This window comes from Erinaceus europaeus, chromosome 14 (genome assembly GCF_950295315.1).
Source record: "Erinaceus europaeus chromosome 14, mEriEur2.1, whole genome shotgun sequence".
NCBI lineage: Eukaryota > Metazoa > Chordata > Mammalia > Eulipotyphla > Erinaceidae > Erinaceus > Erinaceus europaeus.
Genome location: NC_080175.1, coordinates 14,801,441 through 14,823,906, shown reverse-complemented (window position 1 = coordinate 14,823,906; position 22,466 = coordinate 14,801,441). Strand labels below are relative to the sequence as shown.

The following is a 22,466-nucleotide window of genomic DNA, read 5'->3' as shown; positions in this document are numbered from 1 at the left end:
GATAAAGCTTTTAGTTCTTTAGTTTTTTTTCAATTTATTTATTGGGTAGAGATATAAATATAGAGAGGGAAGGGGGATATAAGGAGAGAGAGAAACACCTGCAGCCTTGTTTCAACACTCAAAAAGCTTTCCTCCCTGCAGGTGGGGACCAGGGGCTTGCTTGAAACCTGGGTCCTTGTGCACTGTAACTTGTGTGTTCAACCAGGTGTGCCACCACCCAGCCCCATATATATATATATATATATATATATATATATATATATATATATATATATATATATTTGGGAGTCGGGCGGTAGTGCAGTGAGTTAAGAGCAGGTGGTGCAAAGTGCAAGAACCAGTGTAAGGATCCCGGTTTAAGTCCCCGGCTCCCCACCTTCAGGGAAGTAGCTTCACAAGCAGTGAAGCAGGTCTGCAGGTGTCTATTTTTCTCTCCCCCCTCTGTCTTCCCCTCCTCTGTTCATTTCTCTCTGTCCTATCCAACAACAATGACAATAATAACTACAACAAGGAAAACAAAAGGGAATAAATAAATAAAAATGTTAAAAATATTTATTTAGGGGAGTCGGGTGGTAGCGCAGTGGGTTAAGCGCACATGGTGCAAGGACCAGTGTAAGATCCTGGTTTGAGCCCCTGGCTCCCCACCTGCAGGGGAGTCGCTTCACAGGCAGTGAAGGAGGTCTGCAGGTGTCTATCTTTCTCTCCTCCTCTCTGTCTTCCCCTCCTCTCCCCATTTCTCTCTGTTCTATACAACGACAACATCAATAACAACAATGAAAAACAACAAGGGCAACAAAAGGGAAAATAAATAAAAACATTAAAAATATATTTATTTTTCTACTATATATATCTTACTATTTATTTCCCTTTTGTTGCTCTTGTTGTTTTTTATTGTTGTTGTAGTTGTTGTTATTGATGTTGTCGTCATTGTTAGATAGGACAGAGAGAAATGGAGAGAGGAGGGGAAGACAGGGGGAGAAGAAGATAGAAAAGCCTGTGAAGCGACTCCCCTGCAGATGGGGAGCCGGGGGCTTGAACCGAGATCTTTATACAGGTTCTTGCACTTTGTTCCACCTGTGCTTAACCAGCTGCACTACCGCCAAACTTTCCCCAATATATATATATTTAAACTTAAGTATGAAACTTAGTGGTTATAGTCACAGAGTTGGGTAGCCACCACCACAATTCATTAAGTGTAGTAGGACCTTCCCTTCCCTTGAGTCCCCTAGGCTCAATGCCAGTCACTCTCCATTTTCCCTCAGCTTTTCCCAGGCAATTGCAAATGCAAATGAAGCTTCTGTTTCTGTGCATTTGGACATTTCATATAAACACTGTGCAGTCTGTGTCAGCGTTCTTTCACTTACCAAAGGGAAGACTTCTGATGGAAACTTGCCTAACGGGTCTTTTAAGCCTTGAGCTTCAGGAATTCAGACTTCCTTTGCTTTCCTCTCACTGCTTCACTAGTTACTAAAAGAAGCCAAAAGATAGAAATGCCCCAGTGGACTTTTTGAGTACAATAGAGCATGCTAGAATTGGTCCTGGAATGTTTTGCCCTTGTTTTATTATTGTAGTTATTATTGTTTTTATTGATGTCGGCATTCTTGGATAGGACAGAGAGAAATGGAGAGAGGAGGGGGAGAGAAAGATAGACACCTGCAGACCTGCTTCACTGCCTGTGAAGCGACTCCCCTGCAGGTGGGGAGCTGGAGGCTCAAACTGAGCTCTTTACGCGGGTCCTTGTGCATTGCATCATGTGTGCTACCGCCCGATTCCCAGTCCTGGAATGTTTGGCAGGGACAACGCCCCCTGGGTGGAGTGGCTTCCTCCTCCTTGATACCTGATGAATGTAGCGTTGACAGAAAGAGGGTTAAATGTTGGAGCAGACTTTGGTTAATAGGGTCCCTTGGCCAGTCAGTTCCACCAGAAACTCTTGCTTGGAGGGAAAGCTGGCAGAAGAATCGTGAGCTCTCTGTGTGCTGTTAGAACAGAGAGGGAGACCAGCTCTCAGCCCCCTTGGAGCTAAGAGGCTCCAGGGGACCTTTAAAAGAAAACCTGTCCTTCACTCTGGAGAACTCTCACAAGGCTAGAAGTGGACCTACCCTATGATCCTGCAATTCCACTCCTGGGGATATATCCTAAGAAACTAGACACACCCATCCAAAAAGATTCATGTATACCTATGTTCACAGCAGCACAATTTGTAATAGCCAAAACCTAGAAGTAAGCCAGGTGTCCAACAACAGATGAGTGGCTGAGCAAATTGTGGTCTAGATACACAATGGAATATTATGCAGCTATTAAAAATGGTGACTTCACCTTCTTTATCACATTTTGGATGGAGCTTGAAGATACCATGTCAAGTGAGATAAGCTAGCAACAAAAGGATGAATATGGGATGATCTCACTCAATAGACTGAAGTTGAAAAACAAGGTCAGATGGGAAAACACTAAGCAGAACTTGGTTTACAGTTGGTGTATTGCACCAAAGTAGTGGACTCTGGGGTAGGGTGTGGTGAGGGTTCAGGTCCTGCTACATGATGGCAGAGGAGGACCTAGTAGGGGTTTGTATTGTTATTTGGAAATGTTATACATGTACAGACTATTGTATTTTACTGTCAACTGTAAACCATTAATCCCCCAACAAAGAAATAAAAAAAGAAATAAAACCTCTCATTTTTGTATTCTTACTCCTAGACCTCCCCAACTTTTTCCCTCTACTTCACTCTGGTGGGAGGAATCTTACCCTTTCTGTTCCGGGTGGGGTGTGGCAGCTGTGGGGAATGTTACCAGTTTGGGGACTGGGCATGGAACCAAGCCTTGTGGAGCCTGCAGTGAGACCCAAGCTGAGCCCTGAATGACAGGGCAGATTGTGTGTGACCTGACTGTCCCTGAGGTCACTGACCTGTCCCGAGTAGGTTTGTCCTCTTGCCCTCGCCAGTCTGACAGTGGGGATGGCCAGAGCCTATCAGGTGGGTCACACTGATGTCAGTGCACAGAGGTCTGTCACCTTACTCCTCCTCTAAAAGAGTAGGTTCTGGGAATTGGGCGGTAGCGCAGCGGGTTAAGTGCACATGGTGCAAAGCGTAAGGACGCCGGTTCGAGCCCCCTCCTCCCCACCTGCAGGGGAGAGTCGCTTTACAGGCAGCGAAGCAGGTCTGCAGGTGTCTGTCTTCCCCTCTTCTCTTGATTTCTCTCTGTCCTATCTAACAACAACGACATCAATAACAACAATAATAGCTACAACAACAATGAAAAACAACAAGGGCAACAAAAGGGAAAATAAATAAATATAAAAAAATAATAAATAATAAAAGCTTTAAAAAGAGTAGGTTCCTCTGGAGGTGGGGTGGGAGGAGGCTACAAGGGCAGGGTAGGGGGACTGGCCTGGGATGTGCAAATACTGGAAGAATCTGAGTTGTGGCCCTTGTCCTTTTTCAGTAGCCCCCTCCCCTCCCCTCCCCATGATCCTTCTTCAGACTAACTGCTGTCTAAACATGGGGGAGGGGTCCCTTTTCACTCACTTGCTTATAAACTACTGAAACTAAAGGAGCCAATACAAATGTTGTTCACACTTGGGAATCTGGCAGTGGAACAGGAGAAGTTGTTACTGGTTGGGGCCGTTGCTGGCAGCTTGGTACATGATCTGTAGCCTCTGCTAATTCTTGTCGCTTTGTGGGGGGGCGGGGGGAGAAAGAAACAAGTAACTCTATGTCCTTTTATATTTCACTGTCATATGTGTGTGTGTCCGTCTGGGCAGGTGGGGGTATGTGGTGATGGTGAAGTGGTAGGTGGGTGACTCTTTTGTTGTCCAGGTAAATCCTGCCAAGATACAAACTTCTGGAGGTTTCTTTTTTAAATTCAGGTGTTAAGTGCTGGCCTGAAGTGATTGCACTGCTTATGTCCCCAGGGGCAGTTGAGACCCACCCCCTACCTTTGCTGGTGACCCCCTTGTTTTCAGTGGGCAGAACCAGGTGGTCTGGCATTGAGCACAGGGTCATAGGGCATTCTGCCTGTTCTCTGGGTGGGGCTCTGCCTTTTAAGCAGGTGTCTTTCCCATCTGGAATCTGATCCCAGGTTCCCTTCCCACTTGGAGTCTGTGGAGAAAGAACTATTGTATTTATGATGATATCTCCCCCTCCACAGCCTCTCCAAGTGACTAAGAAGGTGTTAGGATGCAAATGGCTCCAAGCAGATTTCTACTCTTTCCAGGCTGCTTCCCACTCCTGTTTTCATCCTTGCAAACCTTCCCAACCTGTCAGACTCGGCAGCGTGAGTCACTGGGCAGACTGCTGCCCATCCCATGGCCAGGCCGACTCCCTTCGGGACTTGTGCTGGCACTGAGTCCAGAAAACAAACCACACCCCTGAGACGGTGCTGGTCAGAGGTTCCTGGCTGTGCAGATGGCTTTGGGGTTTGTGTTGCCTAGTGCCCTGCAAACCTCCTAACCTCTCTGTGTGTCCTGTGCCCATCAGCTGTGAGCTAACGCCTGTGGGGCTCAGCCGAAAAAATTCATAGTACCCAATGGTGTGGGGCTGCTGGCATCTTAGCTTCTGACTGCAGGGACCACTCTGCCTCTCCTGGATACTTGGATGCATTTGGTGCAGAATACTCTCCGCTTTCATCACAAATGTGTATTTATTTTGTGCTTTGGATTCTTTCATTAAGGAGATTGCAAGGTGGCTGATCACACACACACACACACACACACACACACACACACACACACACACCCTACTGGAAAGGAAATCCATTTAAGTTTTTTTTATTTTTTAAATATATATTTTTTAATATTTATTTATTTTCCCTTTTGTTGCCTTTGTTTACTGTCATCATCATTGTTATTATTGTTTGATAGGACAGAGAAAATGGAGAGAGGAGGGGAAGACAGAGAGTGGGAGAGAAAGATAGACACATGCAGACCCACTTCACCGCCTGTGAAGTGACTTCCATGCAGGTGGAGAGCTGGGGGTTTGAACTGAGATCCTTACACTGGTCCTTGCGCTTTGTGCCACCTGCGCTTAACCTGCTGCGCTACCGCCCGACTACCCATTTAACTTTTCTTGAGTTTATGGGGTGTTCTGTCCCATAGAGACATAGAGGGAGAGAGACAGAGGGGAGAGACCGAATGTGACCACAAACCAAAGCTTCCCTTAGTGGGAACCAGGTTCAAACATGACAGAGCAGTGCACTATATCCAAGTCAACTGTTTTGCTGGCCAGAGCTCCTGGGGTGTCTTATTATAGATCAACACGTTCGTAAAGCTCTGTGGTGTTGAAGACACACCCGAAGAGGACTGGAGTCCTGTCCCTGGCAACCATTTCTAGACACACTTCACTCCTTCAAAATGACACTGTGGTGGTGATGCCAAAGGTGCAAAGCCTAGGGCTCTACACTGGTCAGTGGTGACCATAAGAGTGTTCACATCATCGGCATGTTTTGATGGACCTCCTGACAGGGATGGGGGTAGGGAGTGGGGAGGGGTATGGATTCCAGTGTGATGGTCTCTGGCTGCTGCTATAGTGGTAGGGTTCTTATTCAGCCTACGTCTCTGCACCAACTCCTGTCACAAGGACCATTTCCATTGAACTCATTGCTTCTTAGCTGGGATGATCTTGCTCCTTGGGAACATTTGGCTGCATTTTGACTGTTGCCAATGGGCAGCACATGCAACTGCTTCCTGGGGGCTGCCAAGGCAGTCCCCTACACGCCCCCCCAATTGTCAAGATACCATTTGCATGCAGGTTGAGAAGTCTCCCTCTAGCATATCTGTTCAGCTGCCACCCCTCCGTTGTTCTCAAAACTAAGCAATAAGCTCACAAGCTACAAGAAAGACCATTTTAGAATGGATGACACCCCAGGTCACAGATGTATGTTTTATGTTGTCTTGCCCTCCATCCTTTGCACATGCTTTATGTTCTTTGAAAAATATCTTTGTGTTTTAATTAGAGTATTTAGGCTTGGGATAAATAAAAGCTCACAGCTTCCCCTCCTTCAAGTGTGATGCAGAGATGAACCCCTTAGTACCACTTTGACTGTGGTCCATCCATGGGTTTTGCTGTAGAGACAAGATCTTGGGAAGTCTGTGTATTTTCATTTCTCAAAATACCACTTGCTCAAGAGTCCCCTTTCCTTTCCTTTCCTTTCCTTTCCTTTCCTTTCCTTTCCTTTCCTTTCCTTTCCTTTCCTTTCCTGTGTTTGATTTTTTAAATTCTTTTTTAAAAATTATTTTTATTTATGTATTGAATAGAGGCAGCCAGAAATCAAGAGGGAAGGGGGTGATAGAGAGGGGGAGAGAGAGAGAGAGAGAGAGAGAGAGAGAGAGAGAGAGAGAGACCTGCAGCCCTGCTTTATCACTTGTGAAGCTTTCCCTCTGCAGATCGAGACTGGGAGCTTGAACCTGGGTCCTTGTGCATTGTAACAGGTGTGCCACCACCCGGCACCTTTTCTCCTCAACACTAAGTCTTATTGTTTTTATTTTCCTATTTCTCCAGAGATACAGCTTCACATTCCCTTCTAGGGTCCCCATTTTGCTCCTTACAGCCTGCTCTTAAAAGGAACCATGGACTGACAATACATCATACATTTCCTGCCCTCCCATGACATTTCTGGGGAAGTAAATGAAAGGTGTAAATTAAGAAAAGCAAGTGTTTGTGGTTCCCACTTTAACCTTCTGTTATGCTAAATGGCTTTGTTGAAGAGGACTGTCACTGCTCTTGAAAACTTGGGAAAATCCAAGCAAGCTGTGCCCTTAGTTGCCTTTGGGAGCACACAATGTTTGATGTGAAAATTATATGGCCACATCTAATTGGAGGTATTTTCACCCCACCAGATATCAGCTAAGAGATGGCTCTTCCCCCTCCCCCCTTTTTTTCCAGCTAAATTGTTTAACCTGGATTTTTATGGTATTAAGAATTACATTCTGGTAAGCCAAGTGCCGTTTTTCAATGCCTTTTGTTCAGTAGTATGTTTGCGTGACTCAGTCAGACAGATTTTTAGATATCTAGTTAGAGCTAGTTATCCAGCTCTCCCTGACTTGGAGTGAAAGGTCCTTCTTCCATAATTTGCATTTCCCTGCGTCCGGCAGAAAACCCAGCTACTAGAGTGAAAATAGATTGCCAGGAACTCTTGCTTCCTGTAAAATGGGAATAATAACTTTTTAATAAATATTTATCTCGTTTATTTATATTTAATGGTTTACATATTTATTTGAGTAGAAACAGAGAAATTTGAGACAATACTGAGAAGATGGAGAGAGGCCCCTGCAACAAGGCTTCATTCACCACTTGTGAAACTTTCTTCCTGCAGCTGGGGGCAGGGGAAGCTTGGACTTGGGTCCTTGTGCATTGCACCATGTGCACTCAGCCAGGCGCACCACTACCTGGCCCCTTTATTTACTATTTATTGGATAGAGGCAGAAATTGAGAGGAAAGGAGAGATGAGGGAGAGGGAGAGGGAGAGGGAGAGGGAGAGGGAGGGAGGGAGAGGGAGAAGGAGGGAGGGAGGGGGGAGAGAGAGAGAGAGAGAGAGGTTTGCAGCACTGCTTCAGATGTGGGGCTTTTCCCCCCTGCAGGCTGCAAGCTGCAAGCTGCGAATGTCTAACTCTTACCCTGCCTATTTCCCAGAATTCTCAAATAGAAAGTAGTTAGAGATAAGAAGACAATGAAACTATACGCCACTTGAAACTTTAGAATTAAGTTTATTCACAATGTATACAGTTTCATGGCTTCTAGCATATTCAGAATTTGACAGCTGTCTCCATAGTGCATTTCAGAAGATTCTTCTTGGCCTCTAAGAGAAATCCCATGCTCACTTCCCCCAACTCATCCTCTGCACCTGCCCCCTTTGGATTTGTCTGGCATGGGTGTTTGTCTCAGGAGTTCCACGCCATGTGGTCCTTGGTGAATATTGACTTCTTTCATTTGCCATGATGTTTTCAAGATTCATCAAGATGGGACCCTTTGCCAACATTTCGTCTTCCCTTTTTGGGGTTGAACAAAATTTCCCTGTATGGATAGACCATGTGGTGTATTGGTCAGATGGCATTACTGGTGGATAAACGTCAAAGTTTGAATTTGTTTGTTTTTTTAGTTTGTCCATATTTGTCTTGTATTTCAAAATCTTTCCTTCTCCTTTATTGGCTATTATGTGCTGTATGGTATATAGTGTTTAGAAGTGAAGATTTTCAAGTCTATCTATCCGAACAAGTGCTTAACCCCAAGAGACTATACCTGGATCCAAACATTGATTAAAGATGACTTGGGTCCATGATCTCCCAAAGCAGGAAGGCTTTTAATCTCTAAGAGTAGTTAGTGACTGTGTCACTTTTTTTTTTTTTTCTTCCTTTTCTTGACTAAGGATTACCTTATCTCCAGTGACTCAAACCTGTCTCTGCTGGGTGCTGTCTCCTTTGTCTTTCTTCTCTCCTGGGGTGGTAATCACTCAGATGGCATCCTGAAGATTGTAATCAGATGAGGTTATTTCCAGCCTTGGGAGTCCTTTTGTTTTGTGTTTGGTCTCCTTATTGCTGCTTTGGTCGTCCCTCCCCATCCCCCCTCCCCCCTGCGTGGATAGGTATTGGGAGGCACAGTTGTGTTGGTGATCCTTAGATAGGCAAATTCACTTTGCCCAGATGGATCTCTAAGGTTTCAGGCTTCCAGGTGTGGCCAAAGGCAAGGGGGAGGGGACGGGTCTGTAATCATTTCTGATCACCACCCTCCAGAACTGTTTTCCACATGCATCTCTTTTAAATGCTTTGAGGAATTTGGGAGGAAAACCACGATTTTTTTTTTTTTCCTTCAGGGTTATTGCTGGGGCTCGGTGCCTGCACTATAAATCCACTCCTCCCGGAGACCATTTCCCCCCCGGAGACCATTTTCCCCCCATTTTGTTGCCCTTGTTTTAGTTGTTATAGCTGTTGTTTGGTAGAACAGAGAGAAATCAAGAGAGGAGGGGAAGACAGGAGGAGATAAAGATAGACACCTGCAGACCTGCTTCACCACTTGTGAAGTGACCCCCACTACAGGTGGGGAGCTGGGGGCTCAAACAGGGATCCTTAAGGTGGTCCTTGCACTTTGCACCATGTGCACTTAATCTGCTGTGCTATCAGCCAGCCCCCGGAAAACTCAGTTTTATTTTCCTTATTGACTGTGCATGTTAGACATAGGAGGGTGGTCTTCACTTTAAAGGAACTATTGACATTCTTTAAGAGACTTTGAAAACTCAGTGTTGTCATAGAGCCATCTGAGAAAGGAGGTGTGATTATGACAATGTGCTTTAAACTTTGGCAGGTAGTGGAGGGAAGACATGGGGATGATGTAGACTGACCCCCATGGGGTTAAGATGGGTTCATTTTGAAGTTCACGTTCATGTCTCTGTCACGCGCGCGCACACACACACACACACACATGCACGCGCACGCACACAGATTTATTTATTTTTCTCTTGATCTCTTTAACCTGCTTTTTAAAAAAATTTACAAATACATAAATGTTGGGGACAAAAATCAGCAGCCAAAGTTTTGATTGTCACAGGGAGAAGTTTATCTGAGACTCCCTTACCTTTTATTTCTTGACTTTTAAACCCCAAAGGCTTCTCAAACCTCAAAGTTTTCACAGTTTTGAGAAAGCTGAAGACAACACAGCTAGTACTACCCTGAGGAAGAAACCCCCATTTCTGACACATCATCACAGTCCAGCCAGGAGCCTCTATGGTTGCCCCAGGCATATGCCCAGTTGACAGCAGTGGCAGGCTGCCCAGTCACCCCTAATTAGCAAGCAGTAGCTTGAATCTAGGGGATGGCACACCGGTGTGTTGGGGTGGCAAGTGTTTTAGAACCAGGGATATTAGCGAATGGAGCTGCCACTTGCCCCCCACCCCCATCCCCACTCTTTTGTACTTTGCTATTCTGATTGATTGATTCTACTTGAGGGAATCCCTTGCTTTTTGTGTGTTTTTTATTCAAATAGTTTTTCTTCCTTTCCAGTATTGATCCCCCCCCCCAAATGATTTCAGTTCAGTACCTTTTGATGCAATTAGTATAATGCACCCCAACCCAAATAGTTTATTTTGATAAACACCCAAGAAGGTCTCAACAACATTTTCACGTGAAGTCAGCACAGCTCTGCAGTCACGGCACCATGAAGACCCGCTGGGGTTTGATGTTGTCAGGAAATGGATTAGCAGAAAATAGTATGTTATTATCGAATACTGATAATTGGTTGGAATAGAGGAGAAAGGAGAAGAGAGAATGTGTAATTGGTGCTCCTGTGGCTAACAAGATGTAATGATGAAAACATTTCTAGGAGAAATTCCAGGGTTGTTCTAGAAACCTGTTATTTGCATTTTTAAACAGCCCCCATTGACAGTGAAAGAGAGCTCCATTTCTTTCTTCCACTATGCTCTTCCCTCTCCTCCACTCTTCTCTCCCCCCTCTACTTCCCCTCCCTTCCCCCTCTCCTCCCCTCCCTTCCTCCTCCCTTCCTGTTCCCTTCCCCTCTCCTCTTTCTCCACTCCCCGCCCCTTCTCCTCCTTTCATCCTCCCCTCCTCTCCTCTCCACCCTTCTTCAATCCCTCCCCCTCTCCCTCTCTCCTCCCTTCCCTTCCTCCATCCCTCCCCTCTCTTCTCTTTCCCCTCCTTTCCTCTTCCCCTCCTTTCCCCTTCCCTTCCCTCTCCTCTTACCTCTCTTCCCTATTCCCTTCCCTTCCATCTCCCCTCCCTTCCCCTGCTACTTCTCCCCTCCTTTCCCCCTCTCTTTTTCTTTCAAGTGAACCTGTCTGTTCCCTGCATGGTGACTAGAGCCTCAGGCATACCCAACCCCCATGTTGTTGCAACTCTTAGTCCCTTTCAGGTTGCTCACTGTTGGGGAGAATTTCTTGGCCGATTTTAGAATTGAAACTTAGGTAATTGTAAGAAATATGTTGGTGTTAAAGAGAGGATACTTAAGAGAGCATCTGAGTCCCAGCCAGACCCCCATCAGATTCCTAGATCCCACATAGGCTGCTGGTCACACAGGGTGGCCACTTACTCATCCAGTGTAACCAGTGCTAATTTAGCAAAGGTATTTGTTAAAAAGAGCCCCCCCCCCAAAAAAATTGCCCAATTTGCTCTTGTTTGTTTTTCTTTTACATTCTAAACTCTTGAAATGCTTGGTCTGGGAGAAGGAAGTTCCCTGTCACAAGATTCTCCTGAAAAACACAGTGTCATATTTATTCTGCTGACTGGAGTCAGTCACAGGGCTCTCTGCTGCTAGCAGCCTGAGGTGCTGAATCCACACTCATGTCTCCAGTTCATCTTTAATACCCATTGCTGGGGAACGCAGGGGGCTTCTGAGTTTTGGTGGACTATCTCAAAGGTACATGAAGGTGGCTTATCATACCCTGTGTGGCAATTTGCTTCCCTGGAGAGATGGCAGCAGGGCATTGATTCTTAGGTGTAGGATAGAGAGAGAGAGAGAAAGCGTACCTGTTCCACTTGCTGAGGTCCCAAGGACACCAATGCCAGGAGGAAACCCATGGGGAGAGGCACTGGTGCTTATTGAGTGCTTGGGGAATCCAAGGAGTGAGGGTGGCCTTAGAAGGAATTGCGCGCGGTGTTCAGCCACACTTCTTATAAAGTCCTTCACCTGGGGCCGGGTAATGCTGTGCCCAGTTGAGTGCACACATTATCCTGTGCAAGGTCTTGGGTTCAAGCCCCTGGTCCTTACCTGCAGAGGGTGGGGAGGCTTTATAAATGATGAAGCTGTGTGCTACTCCTTATCTTCCCCATTCCTCTCAGTTTTTCTGTTTCTATAAAATAAAAAAAGGAGGAGGGGAGTCAGGTGGTAGCGCAGCGGGTTAAGCGCATGTGGCGTGAAGCCCAAGGACCAGCGTAAGGATCCCGGTTCGAGCCCCTGGCTCCCCACCTGCAGGGGAGTCATTTCACAGGCAGTGAAGCAGGTCTGCAGGTATCTATCTTTCTCTCCCCCTCTCTGTCTTCCCCTCCTCTCTCCATTTCTCTCTGTCCTATCCAACAACAGTGACATCAGTGATGACTACGACAAGGGCAACAAAAGGGAATCAATCAATCAATAAATAAATAAAAGAAGGAAGAATGAAGGGAAGGGTTGCTGGGAGCAGTGGATTCACTGTGCAGGCAGCAAGCCCCAGTGATAACCCTGGTGGCAATATTTTATTTTACTTTGTTTTATTTTTACCATACTGCTCAGCAGAGCACTGGCCTTATGGTGGTTGCCAGGTGGCAACTCTAGCAAGTGTCTGGAAGCTCCCTGCCCCAGGAAGTCCCCTCTCACTCTCCCAAAGCCTGACCCTGAGCACCATTCATAATTTCTAAAAGTACCAGGTGCATTCTTTTAATTCATTGTTTTTTTACTTTCTCTAGGTAGAACATTTCCTGGAGTAATATGGGAGACCAGGCTCTGCCGCATTACTCTTGCTTGATTCTTGGGTGGTTAAGTTAGGAAAGAAGTCACTTTGAGTCAACCCTTGCTTCTGCTCTTCCCCCTCAAACCACCAGTTAGATTTGAAGCACCAATCTGTGCAAGAATTGTTGACTAGAGAGTTCATGGGGGCCCTCTGTGTCTGCACCAGGTCTGGCTGGAGCCAGGGACCCATAAATCAGGAAGGCCACTTCTCTCCTGCTCTTGACTTTTCTTTCCTTCAGGCTGGCTTCATTGCATAGAACCAGGTTCCAGTCCAGGGCCTATTATTTTGCTCCACAGTCTTGAGCCAGTGTATGGGTTGGGGGTGGGGGAGTTTAAATTGTGATGAATGCATGGTGTTGTGCCTTGGGAAAGGATAGCAGTGCATTGATTGAGTGGGCTTGTCCAGCCTAGAACTGGGAGTGGCACCTGCTCACCTAAAACTCTGTGACCTGCAAGTTGGGGTGGTGTCTTCTCTATAATGCAGGGTTCTCTGAGCAGGAAGATGATAAATGGATGCTACCTAAAATATTTGAGGGGTGGGCAGTTCTGCTTCCTAATATTTGGGATTCTGGGGTTGGGCAGTAGCTCACCAGGTTGGGCACACATGTGACAGTGCTCAAGGACTCAGGTTCAAGTCCCCCATCCTCACCTGCAAGGGAGAAGTTTCTCTAGCAGTAAAGCAATGCTGCAGATCTCTCTTTGTCTCTCTGTCTCTCTATCTCCCTCTTCTCTCTCTCTCAACTTCTTTGTCTCTATCCAATAATTAACAAAAAAACACATTGGGTTTCCTGGAGTAGTGTTTTGTTTCTTAGGGGAGTCTCAGCTAGATCTTTCATTGGACCAAGAAGTTTTGTATTTGTGTATATACACATATGTGTTCGTTGATAAGGTACTCCACCCCAAAGAAATTAGAAATGATTCCTCACTGAAGTTAGAATAGAGAGGTAAGCTAGGTGTGCAGGGTAGGGGTTGGGCATAAATAAGGAGGACAAGGTTTCTGGAACACCCTCAAAGCTGGTGACTACTGAAGGCCTGGTAGAAGTGACCTGCAGATTTGACTTTGAAGTTCCTAGGTCTGAAGGAACATCTAGATCTTAGAGTGAGCGAGTGTGTGGGTGTGTGCCTATGCGTGTGCCTGTGTGTGTGCTGCATTTTCTCCCGAGCCACTCCCGTGGGAGTCCAGGCCCCAGGAAAAGGCCGTGGGAAGATAATAAAGATGGTACCTACCGTCCATGGTAACCTTAGATACAGTGCTTTTCCAATCTCCTCTGGGGCACTTGCCCTGGGGAACCTTGCCTCTTCACTCTCAACACTGGGTTGAAAAACAAAGCCAGCAGACAAGGATTTAAACTCATGGTGCCGGGTTCCTTCTAGAAACACTGAAGTGGTTAAACTCACCTTTGGTGGAGGGGCTGGAAGGTGAGTCACTGCCATGATGAGACAGAATAGGATTACTATGGTGCTAATCTCACCAGCAGAATAAAGCTCACCTAGTGACTCACGGGCCTATTTACCAAGGCGTTCTGTAGAGAAATGCAGTCCGGGAGACTCTGCAGAGTGAGGACCTCCAAGGACAGGCCACCAGTGCTTCTTCTGAGCCAGTTTCTTGGTGCAAAGTCCCTTCTCATTTGGGACGCTCATGATGGAAACTTCTTGGACACCCCTTTATTTGGGGGAGGGGGCAGGTGTTACTGAGACTAGATAAATGATTCTGGAACTCTGGGGCAGCCCTTATCCAAATGCTCTTTATTTCCACTCATTTCCTGTCTCACCAAGCCCTCACTCTCCACCGTGTTCATTTTAATATTTAGTGATGGTCAGAACATAATGATATTGGGTACTAGGCTCATATTCTTTCCTTAAAATTTTTTTTTTATTGTCTTTATTTACTGGATAGAGACAGGCAGAAATCAAGTGAGTGATAGAGAGGGAGAGAGACACCTGCAGCACTACTTCACCACTCACAAAGCTTTCCTTCTGCAGGTGGGAACCGGGGGCTCGAACCCAGGTCCTTGAGCATTATAATACGTGCTCTCAACCAGGTGTGCCACCACCCGGTCTAGGCTCATATTCTTAATCCCAAATTCTGTGATTTGAATTAAGAAGGGGGGAATTTGCTCATGGGATATTCTTTCATGGACGACTCTTAAAAGCAGCCTAGGAGGTAGCACAGTGATTAGTGGGCTATGAATGAGGTTCCCGGTTCCGACCCCAGGCACCATGTGTGCCAGTGTGAGGTTTTTTTTTTTTTTTTTTTTTTTTTGGTTCTCTTCCTCTCTATCACTAGTTAATAAGTAAAAACAAGTTAATATTTATTAACTAGACTCTTGAGAAACAAAATTAGGGAAGGCATACATCTGTTACAATAGGTATAAAACAAAGTATCAGCTTGTTATCTTCCAAGACAACTACAATGACTTTTTTCCTTTGTTTTTGAATGAGCCCTTCTTGGATCCCAGGTCACTCTTTACACCCCTAAATTCTCCATACCCATGGGTCTGAGTGGTGGAGCGCCTGGTTGAGTGCACATCTTACAGTGCACAAGGACTTGGGTTCAAGGCCCCAGCCCCCACCTGCAGAGGGGGAATGCTTTATAAGTGGTGAAGCAGAGTTGCAGGTGTCTCTCTGTCTCTCCCTCTCTATCACCCCCTTCCCTCTCGATTTCTGACTATCTCTATCCAATAAATAAAATAAAGATAATAAAAAAAGATCTCAGCACCCCCTACGATAGAGCAGTAGTCAGCATGAGGATAGGTGAACGAGTCTACACAGCAGTGCCAGGAGTTGACAGAGACCAGGTTCACCTCTCCCCTCTGCCATTTACTTGCTGTGTGACCTTGGGCATTCTCCTTAACGCCTCTGAGTTAAGTTTCCTCCTCTGTAGAGAGGGCCTGCCAGTACCTACCTCACAGGGTGGTTGTGAGGAGCAGCGGAATAACAAGGTCCTGTCTAGCGTCCTCACAAAGCAGGAGCGACCTTTCAGAAAAGGCTCCCTCTGGGTGGAAGTTCGGTCCAGTACACGTTTCTGAGCCCTTGGCGTGTGCTCCCAGGCCTTGCAAGGGGCCCAGAGATTCCCTCCCCACCCCGTAGTTACTGATGTCAAAAGGATTGCAGTCTGGCTGATGGGAGTGGGGGGGCAGTCTTAAGCGAGTGTTGGGTGGAAGCAGATGCTACCTATGCTGTGTAGGGCAGAAACACAGCAGTCTCACAGGTTCACGCTAGTAGGAGGTTCAGTAAGGTAAGTTGAGAGCAAGAAGAAAAGGCTGGCTCAGCAAAGCATGGCTGGCCCCCTTGGGGAGGGGAGGGAGGGTGCTGGGCAGAGGTAGGGGGTTTCAGAAGGGCAGCTGGGAGGAGGATATTTGGAGATGTCACCAGATGGGGACCCTGCCCTGGTTCGCTGGAAGGCAGAGAGCACCCGGGTCCCATGGGAAGCCACTTCCTCCTCTTGGTTTGGAGTTTGCAAAGAAGTGGGGGCCAGGGCAGAAAGTCAGGCTGGGGGTGGGGCATGGAGGTCCCCCTCCCCTCCGGAGCCTCACTCTGTTCCCCTTTCTTCCTGGCAGCAGTGCCCCCTCCCTTGCTGCACTCAGGGACATGACTGTCAGCACTTCTACCCCCTCTCAGACTTCACTGTCAGCACTCAAGTCTTCAGGGACAAGCAAAGGAGCCACTCCTTACACAAGGTTGGGGAGCCCTGGTGTTTGGAGGTAGGTCACCGAGCAGCATGGCGGTGGGAGACACAAGCTGGCGGCTTGGAAACGAAGCCATCGCTAGGGCAGAGCCCCATGGGCCATGGTCCCCAGGCCAGATGATGGTCATGGCAGGTGTCGCCATTGTCTCAGTGTACTGACCATTGGCGGGTGTATCAGGTCCATAAAGATGCAAGTTACTGAGAGGGTGGAGGGTGGCATTCCTTGACACCCCAGGTGCTCAGCTCCCAGTTAAGGAGGCTGCATGGTCCAGTGTTCCACACAGCTTCTGTGACAAGATGAAGACACGTTCTCATATTCCACTTGATGCCCTTCCTTCCCCAACTGACTCTGTGGGACTCTGCACTGAGCCCCTCCTCCCCCCAAGAAAGAGAAGTTATCACTACAGCTCTGCCTTTGTTATTGGTTCTCCCCAATGACACAAAACAATTTCCTTTTGGAACTCGGGGTATAGAGGAAGGCTCTCTGGCTGCTTCAGCGCCCTTCCTGAGGCCGGCATGAATGGCTCCTCTGGCAGATGTTAGCTCTCCAAGGACAGGAAGCTTTGTTAATTTCCTTTAAATAATTCAATACTGTGTCAATACCCCATGCTGCTCAGTGCATGGGAGTGACACTGCTCTTCAAATTAGCAGTCCTGGAGGATAAAGACCATCTAGAACATGCTTTCATCTTCAGAAAAGCCAGAGTCGATGCAGACTACTCAAAATTTAGAGTAACTCTTTAGACCTCAAACCGCAGATGGTTTAGTACTAATGCTTTTTTTTTTTTTTAAATACATGAAAGCCAGTTAGGAAGATCATTGTCTTCTTAAAGACACTTGTTGGATCCCTGTTCTTTGCTGGGTTACATGTTAGGGCCACCGGGATAGAAAACAGGCAGAGAGATTTAGGGTAGTAGGTAATGTATACATGCATGCACCTTGTCTTTGAAGGGAAGACTAATTCATCTTTATCAGCTAGTTCTAGTTTAAGAAGTAGTAAATAGCCATTCAGAAGAACTAGAAACATATGGAGGGTTCCAAGTGGTGATGCACCTTGTTAAGTGCACATACTACAGCGCACAAGGACCTGGGTTCAAGCCCCAGTCCCCACCTGCAGGGGGAAAGCTTCAGGAGTGGTGAAGTTGAGCTGCAGATCTCTCTCTCTCTCTCTCCCTCCCTCCCTCCCTCTGTCTCCTCTCTCTCTCTCTCCCCTCCCTCTCTCCCCACCTCATCCTCCTCTTCTCCCTCTCACTTTCTCTGTCTCTATCCAATAGTAAATAAAATTAAGAAGAGAAACACGCAGAATAACAGGAGACAATGCCAACACCCACACTCTTTTTAATCTATTTATAGTTTCTTTTTCAGATATTCCCCCCCTTTTGTTGCCCTTGTTGTTTTATCATTGTTGTGGTTGTTATTGTTATTGATGTCATTGTTGTTGGATAGGACAGAAATGGAGAGAGGAGGGGAAGACAGACAGGTTGAGAGAAAGATAGACATATGCAGACCTACTTTACCACCTGTGAAGAGACCTCCCTGCAGGTGGGGAGCCCAGGGGCTCAAACTGGGATCCTTACGCTGGTCCTTGGGTTTCACGTCACGTGCGCTTAACCCGCTGCGCTACCACAGATGACATTTTTTTTCTTTTCATTCCCGTGTCCCACCACTGCAGTCGTGCCTTACAGTGTTTTCTTTGCACTTGCTTTAGTACATTTTTGATAGGGAAGTCTTTTGTTCACAGCCAAGCATCTTCATTCTGATGGTAACTTCACATATTGCTATTTAAAACAAAACAAACAGAGCCAGGGCTGGCAAAGTAGCTCACTTGGTTAGTGTGCTGCAGGGTCATTCACACAACTCAGGCTCAAGCCTGACCCCCAGCCCCACCTTCCCCACCGAATTGAAGGAAGCATTGGTGCTGAGGTCTCTGTCTCTCTCTGTCTCTACTTAAAAATAAGTCAGTAAGTAATTTGGGCAAGAGAACCAGAGCATCACTCTGGTACATGGGGGATGCTGGGGCTTGAACTAGGGACTCTGTGCATTGAAAGTCCAGTGATTTAATCACTGGACAACTTTGTAGGCTGCCAGAAATTGGTGTCTCCTGGGAGTCTTCTTGTGGAATCATTTTTCTGGCCAGCTGAAAGTGACACTAAGGTTTTTTCCTGTATCCTTTGAAACCCTTGTACTTCCTTCCTCTCCTGATAAGGAAAGTCAGAGAAGCCCTTCTCCTGCTCCGCATCTGATGTATCTAGACCCCATCACCTCTCTGTGTAAAGTCAGCATTCTGTTCCTGGCCTGGATTGACAGGGCACTACTCCTCCGCCTTCTGTGCCCATCCAAGCTTGCTCTGACAATCTCTGCTCCGTTCAGCTTTGAATCAACCTGGCCATTCATTCTGCCTCTGGGCAATAAAGCCATACCAAGCATAGCTATCTCTCCGCCCAACCCTGGCAAAGTGTAACTTATTAATCTTTGGCCAGAATTACGAGGTCGATAAAAGAGAACCAGGCAACCATTTTGAGTATGAGGAAAATGAAACAGAAAGACCAGGATCCTTCCTCATGACTCGAGATCTGCAGGCGCCAGTGGGGGAGGGCCCTAGTGCCAGGCGTTCGTTTCTGAGCTGTTCCCTCAGGACAGGGAAACTTCATGGGGGGAGGGGGAACTTCAGTAATATGTCACCTTTCCAGGATCAGGTCTCCATACATAAATTGAACAGGTTGTCCACAACCACACCTCTGCTAGCTGTGTGCTTGGGCACGTTACCTAACTGCTCTGTGCTCTGTCTTTTCCATCAGCCATCAGCGAAGGGGGACCCCAAGTGGTCTGTTATGAGCATCAAAGGCATTAAAGTGTATAAAGTGTGTTTGTGGGATATGACTAGAGGAGATGGTTCATTGGAAGCACTTGTCTGAAGCTTTTAATTTTAAGTGAACCACTTTTTAAATTTTTACTTTAAAGATTGACTGAGAAATGGGAGGAAGAAGAGGAAAGAGAGAGAGAGACACTAAAGTACTGCTTTAACTCTGGCCTGTAGTTGTACTAGGAATTGAACCTGGGATCTTGAGCAAGCCTCGTGCACTACAGTTGCACTGCTTCTCTAGTCTTGGTGGAGTTTCAGAGAGTCACATGCAGACCCTGGGGCAGCTCTGTTGCAGACAGCAGTCCTATGTTACTCAAAGATACCTGCGTCTTCCAGAATTGAGGTGTGTGTGTGTGACCCCTGATCCGCAGCATGGCAGTGCCAGGGGTGGCTCTGGGCAGCACGGGGACAACCACATGCCATAACAGTCGGGAGATGGGAGACCCTTGGCGCTCCAGCTTGTGTTGGCAAGGTGCTCTGTGCCTCTGCCTTGCAATCCCTGAAGTGGGGGCGCACCCTTTAGTCTGCTTCATGGGCTACCCACCAGGACTGATCCAAGAATGACTTTCTCATGATCTGGACATATGTATGTGAGCAATTTGCCCGTGTTAACCTACCATCAATCCTGGTTTTTAAGACCACTATCTTTCTTTCCTATCCGAATCCATCTTCCTGTGTTCCTTCTCTCTCTTTCCTTACAATTCAGCTTGATTCCAGCCCTTTCCCTTTCTCTGTCCTCTGAGGGAATTAAGGCTGGTAGACCAGTTGAGTAAATATGACTCAGAAAGTCAATACCCACCTGGACGGGTATGAGTCACTTCTTTCTAGTCAGCTATTCATGGACATTGTAAAAGCTAGCCACACAAAGCCACTACATTGGGGCTATTAACATGTTCAATAGTGACAATAATAGGGTGTGACCCATGGCATAAATACATTCAGATAAGAAAGAAAGTGGTTTTTCTTTCTCTTTTTTCTTTTTCTTCCTGTAATTGCTTGGTCAATAGTATTTTCATGGAAATGCTTACAGACTTCTACAAAGTTCTTTGTCTGAATCCTTCCCCAATTCCTTCCTCTTTGTAGGGGACTCTACAACTTTTTCTAATCTGTGACCTGTGCCTAGCAAGAGAATGTTCTAGCTGACTTTTGAGTTTTTGGTCGATCTGTCCTTATGCCTACTATTAAACTTATTTTTAAATCTCATTTGTAGGGATATGAGGGCGTGTGTGTATGTGTGTTTAGGAAAGAGGATACTTGTTCATTAACCTCTCAGTTTTTAAATTAAGGAGAAAAGGAACTTGCTTGCTTTGCAAAAGCTAGTCACATAGACAGGGAGTTAACCATTTTTGTGAGAGGAAATGAAACTTTTCTTAGGTTTATTAGACCACATCCTATAAATCTGTGGCTTTTTACATATGTCTGATGTCTAAAAAGTATGGCATCATGACCGAAGTTTTATTTTTGCTTGTTAGTCACTTGAAGCAAATATAGCTGTTGCTTCATTTCCTTAATACTCTGTTTTTTTAATACATGTTATGTATGGAAAATCTGGATTTACACAACAAAGTGTCTTGAAAGGGAAGTGTTGGTCTAGCAAGCATTCTATTAAACTAAAAAACAAAACAACAGTCTCATTTATTTGCCCACTCTTGATTACCTGGAGAGAAGAAGAATGAGAAGACGGTAACAGTACCACTCTAAGGCAAAGTCCCTTGCCTGACAAGCTCCTAGTCATTCAAAAGATGTGTTTTAGAGTCAATGAACTCATCACATGCACGCGTCCCCCCTTAACCGCTGTTTACTTTGCACCTGTTGTAGTGAAAACACATTCCTGTTTATGCTGCAAAAACTCTGAGTAAAAACCTTTACTGGTAGAAGTGGACACCCTTTCCTGTGCTTAGTCACTACCCCACTGAAAACACTTTCCTAAGTTCCACTCTAACAGCACTGATATATCTTCTGTGGGAGAGGCCAGGAGTTGAAAATAACTGAAGCAGAACAAGTCTGGATTTTCCCTAGTGCCCTGGGCATGCCGCCCTGGAACATTCCATGCAAGTAGACTTGGACATTCATCTCTCCCCCCCGCCCCATTCATGCTCATTGCCCTGAATGGCAACGGAGACCACCCAGGTTATTTATTCCTTTTCACTCATTGGCGAGTTGCAAAACGTCTTTGTTGAATTCTTCTAAATTAAAGAAGCACCTGGATTCCCTTTGCTGGTTAACAGTGTAAAAGTCATTGAAGCGCCTAGCTGGAGCTTTCAGTGAAATGGCACATTCTGGTGTTAGGGAACACCAAGCACGTCCCGTTTTCAAAAACCTTCCATGTTTGATACAGTGTGAGCAAAGCACGGGCACGACAGTACTGGTCCCAAGGGGAAGGGGATCATGTTAAGTTTTGCTTTCCATTCCTTGGAGTGAATGGGGTGAATCCTGTTCTTACCATCTCTTACTCGTTTCAAAGACCATGGCAAGAGCTGAACCTAGGGCCTTATGCCTGCAAGGTGTGTATTCTACTATAAGCCACCTTCCCCTCTGAAGTTTTGTGTTATTTTTTATGAGAGAGAGATTGAGAGAGACCCCAAAGTACTGTTTCACCATTCATGGAATTCTCCTTCTTTAACTTCATTGTATTGTGTTAAGGCTCAAACCCAAAGCCTCATGAACACAAAGGTGGCACTCTAACATTGTTGCCCCTCCCTGGCCTAGTTCTTGTACTCTCCTCCCATCCTGGGAAGCCAGCAGAGCACCTGCAGGCCCTCTAGGGGAATTTATCTCCCTGGAAGGCAGGGATGCTCTCCTGCCTGGTATCCAACCTGTTGGTCTACCCGACACCCTCCAGGATCCACAGGCTATATCATGGCTCTTACTTATCTCTGTGCCTCCCTTCCTTTCCCTCATTCCTTGTGAGTCACGTATTTCCTTGGTGTCCCATGTACCAAAGGTCATTCATACGGAAGACTCGGGCCTTTGGTGTGTGACATGTTGGCATCTGTATGTTGATTGTTCTGGACCTTCCCCTTTGTAATACTGTGAGTGGCACTTTGTGATAGTGTGTGTGTGTGTGTGTGTGTGTGTGTGTGCGCACTGAACTGTGTCATGGGGGAGTTAACCTTTAGACTTTATTCCTTATCAGTGCCCCCGTACCCCCATCAAAATATTTACTCCATACTTGAAGAGAGGGACCAAATTGTTTTCCACTAAGAGTTTTAGCATTATTTGTCCTGCCTACATGTCTCCGTTGTCATAGCTCTGTTTCTCAGAGCATTTTGCTGTTACCAGTCCCTATAGTGAGATAGCTGTTTGGAATTAGGGAGCAGAGAGAAGTTGGAATTTCACCCAGGATCCTCATTTTCACGAAGCACAATCATTGTCAGCTAACTTGTTGTTCCCTCTTTTTAAAAAAATTAATTAATTTAATGTATTGTTATCTCATCCCTTTAGTTGCTCTTGTTGTTTACCATCTTTGTTATTATTGTTGTTGTTGGATAGGACAG

The 22,466-nt window shown here is 46.2% G+C and overlaps 1 protein-coding gene across 50 annotated transcripts in view; it reads left to right on the top strand.

Annotated features, from left to right (window-relative positions):
* Nucleotides 1-22,466, top strand: part of TCF7L2 (transcription factor 7 like 2) — a 227,817-nt gene that overhangs the window by 130,216 nt on the left and 75,135 nt on the right. For 17 of the 50 annotated variants that reach the window (XM_060171276.1, XM_060171284.1, XM_060171282.1 and 14 more), the window contains one exon: nucleotides 15,980-16,123. The exons of 30 other annotated variants lie outside the window; for them this stretch is intronic. In XM_060171276.1, the coding sequence (XP_060027259.1) occupies nucleotides 15,980-16,123 (144 nt within the window). The remainder of the gene's footprint in view (nucleotides 1-15,979; nucleotides 16,124-22,466) is intronic. 3 more of the 50 variants (XM_060171283.1, XM_060171275.1, XM_060171305.1) reach the window with 1 other exon arrangement.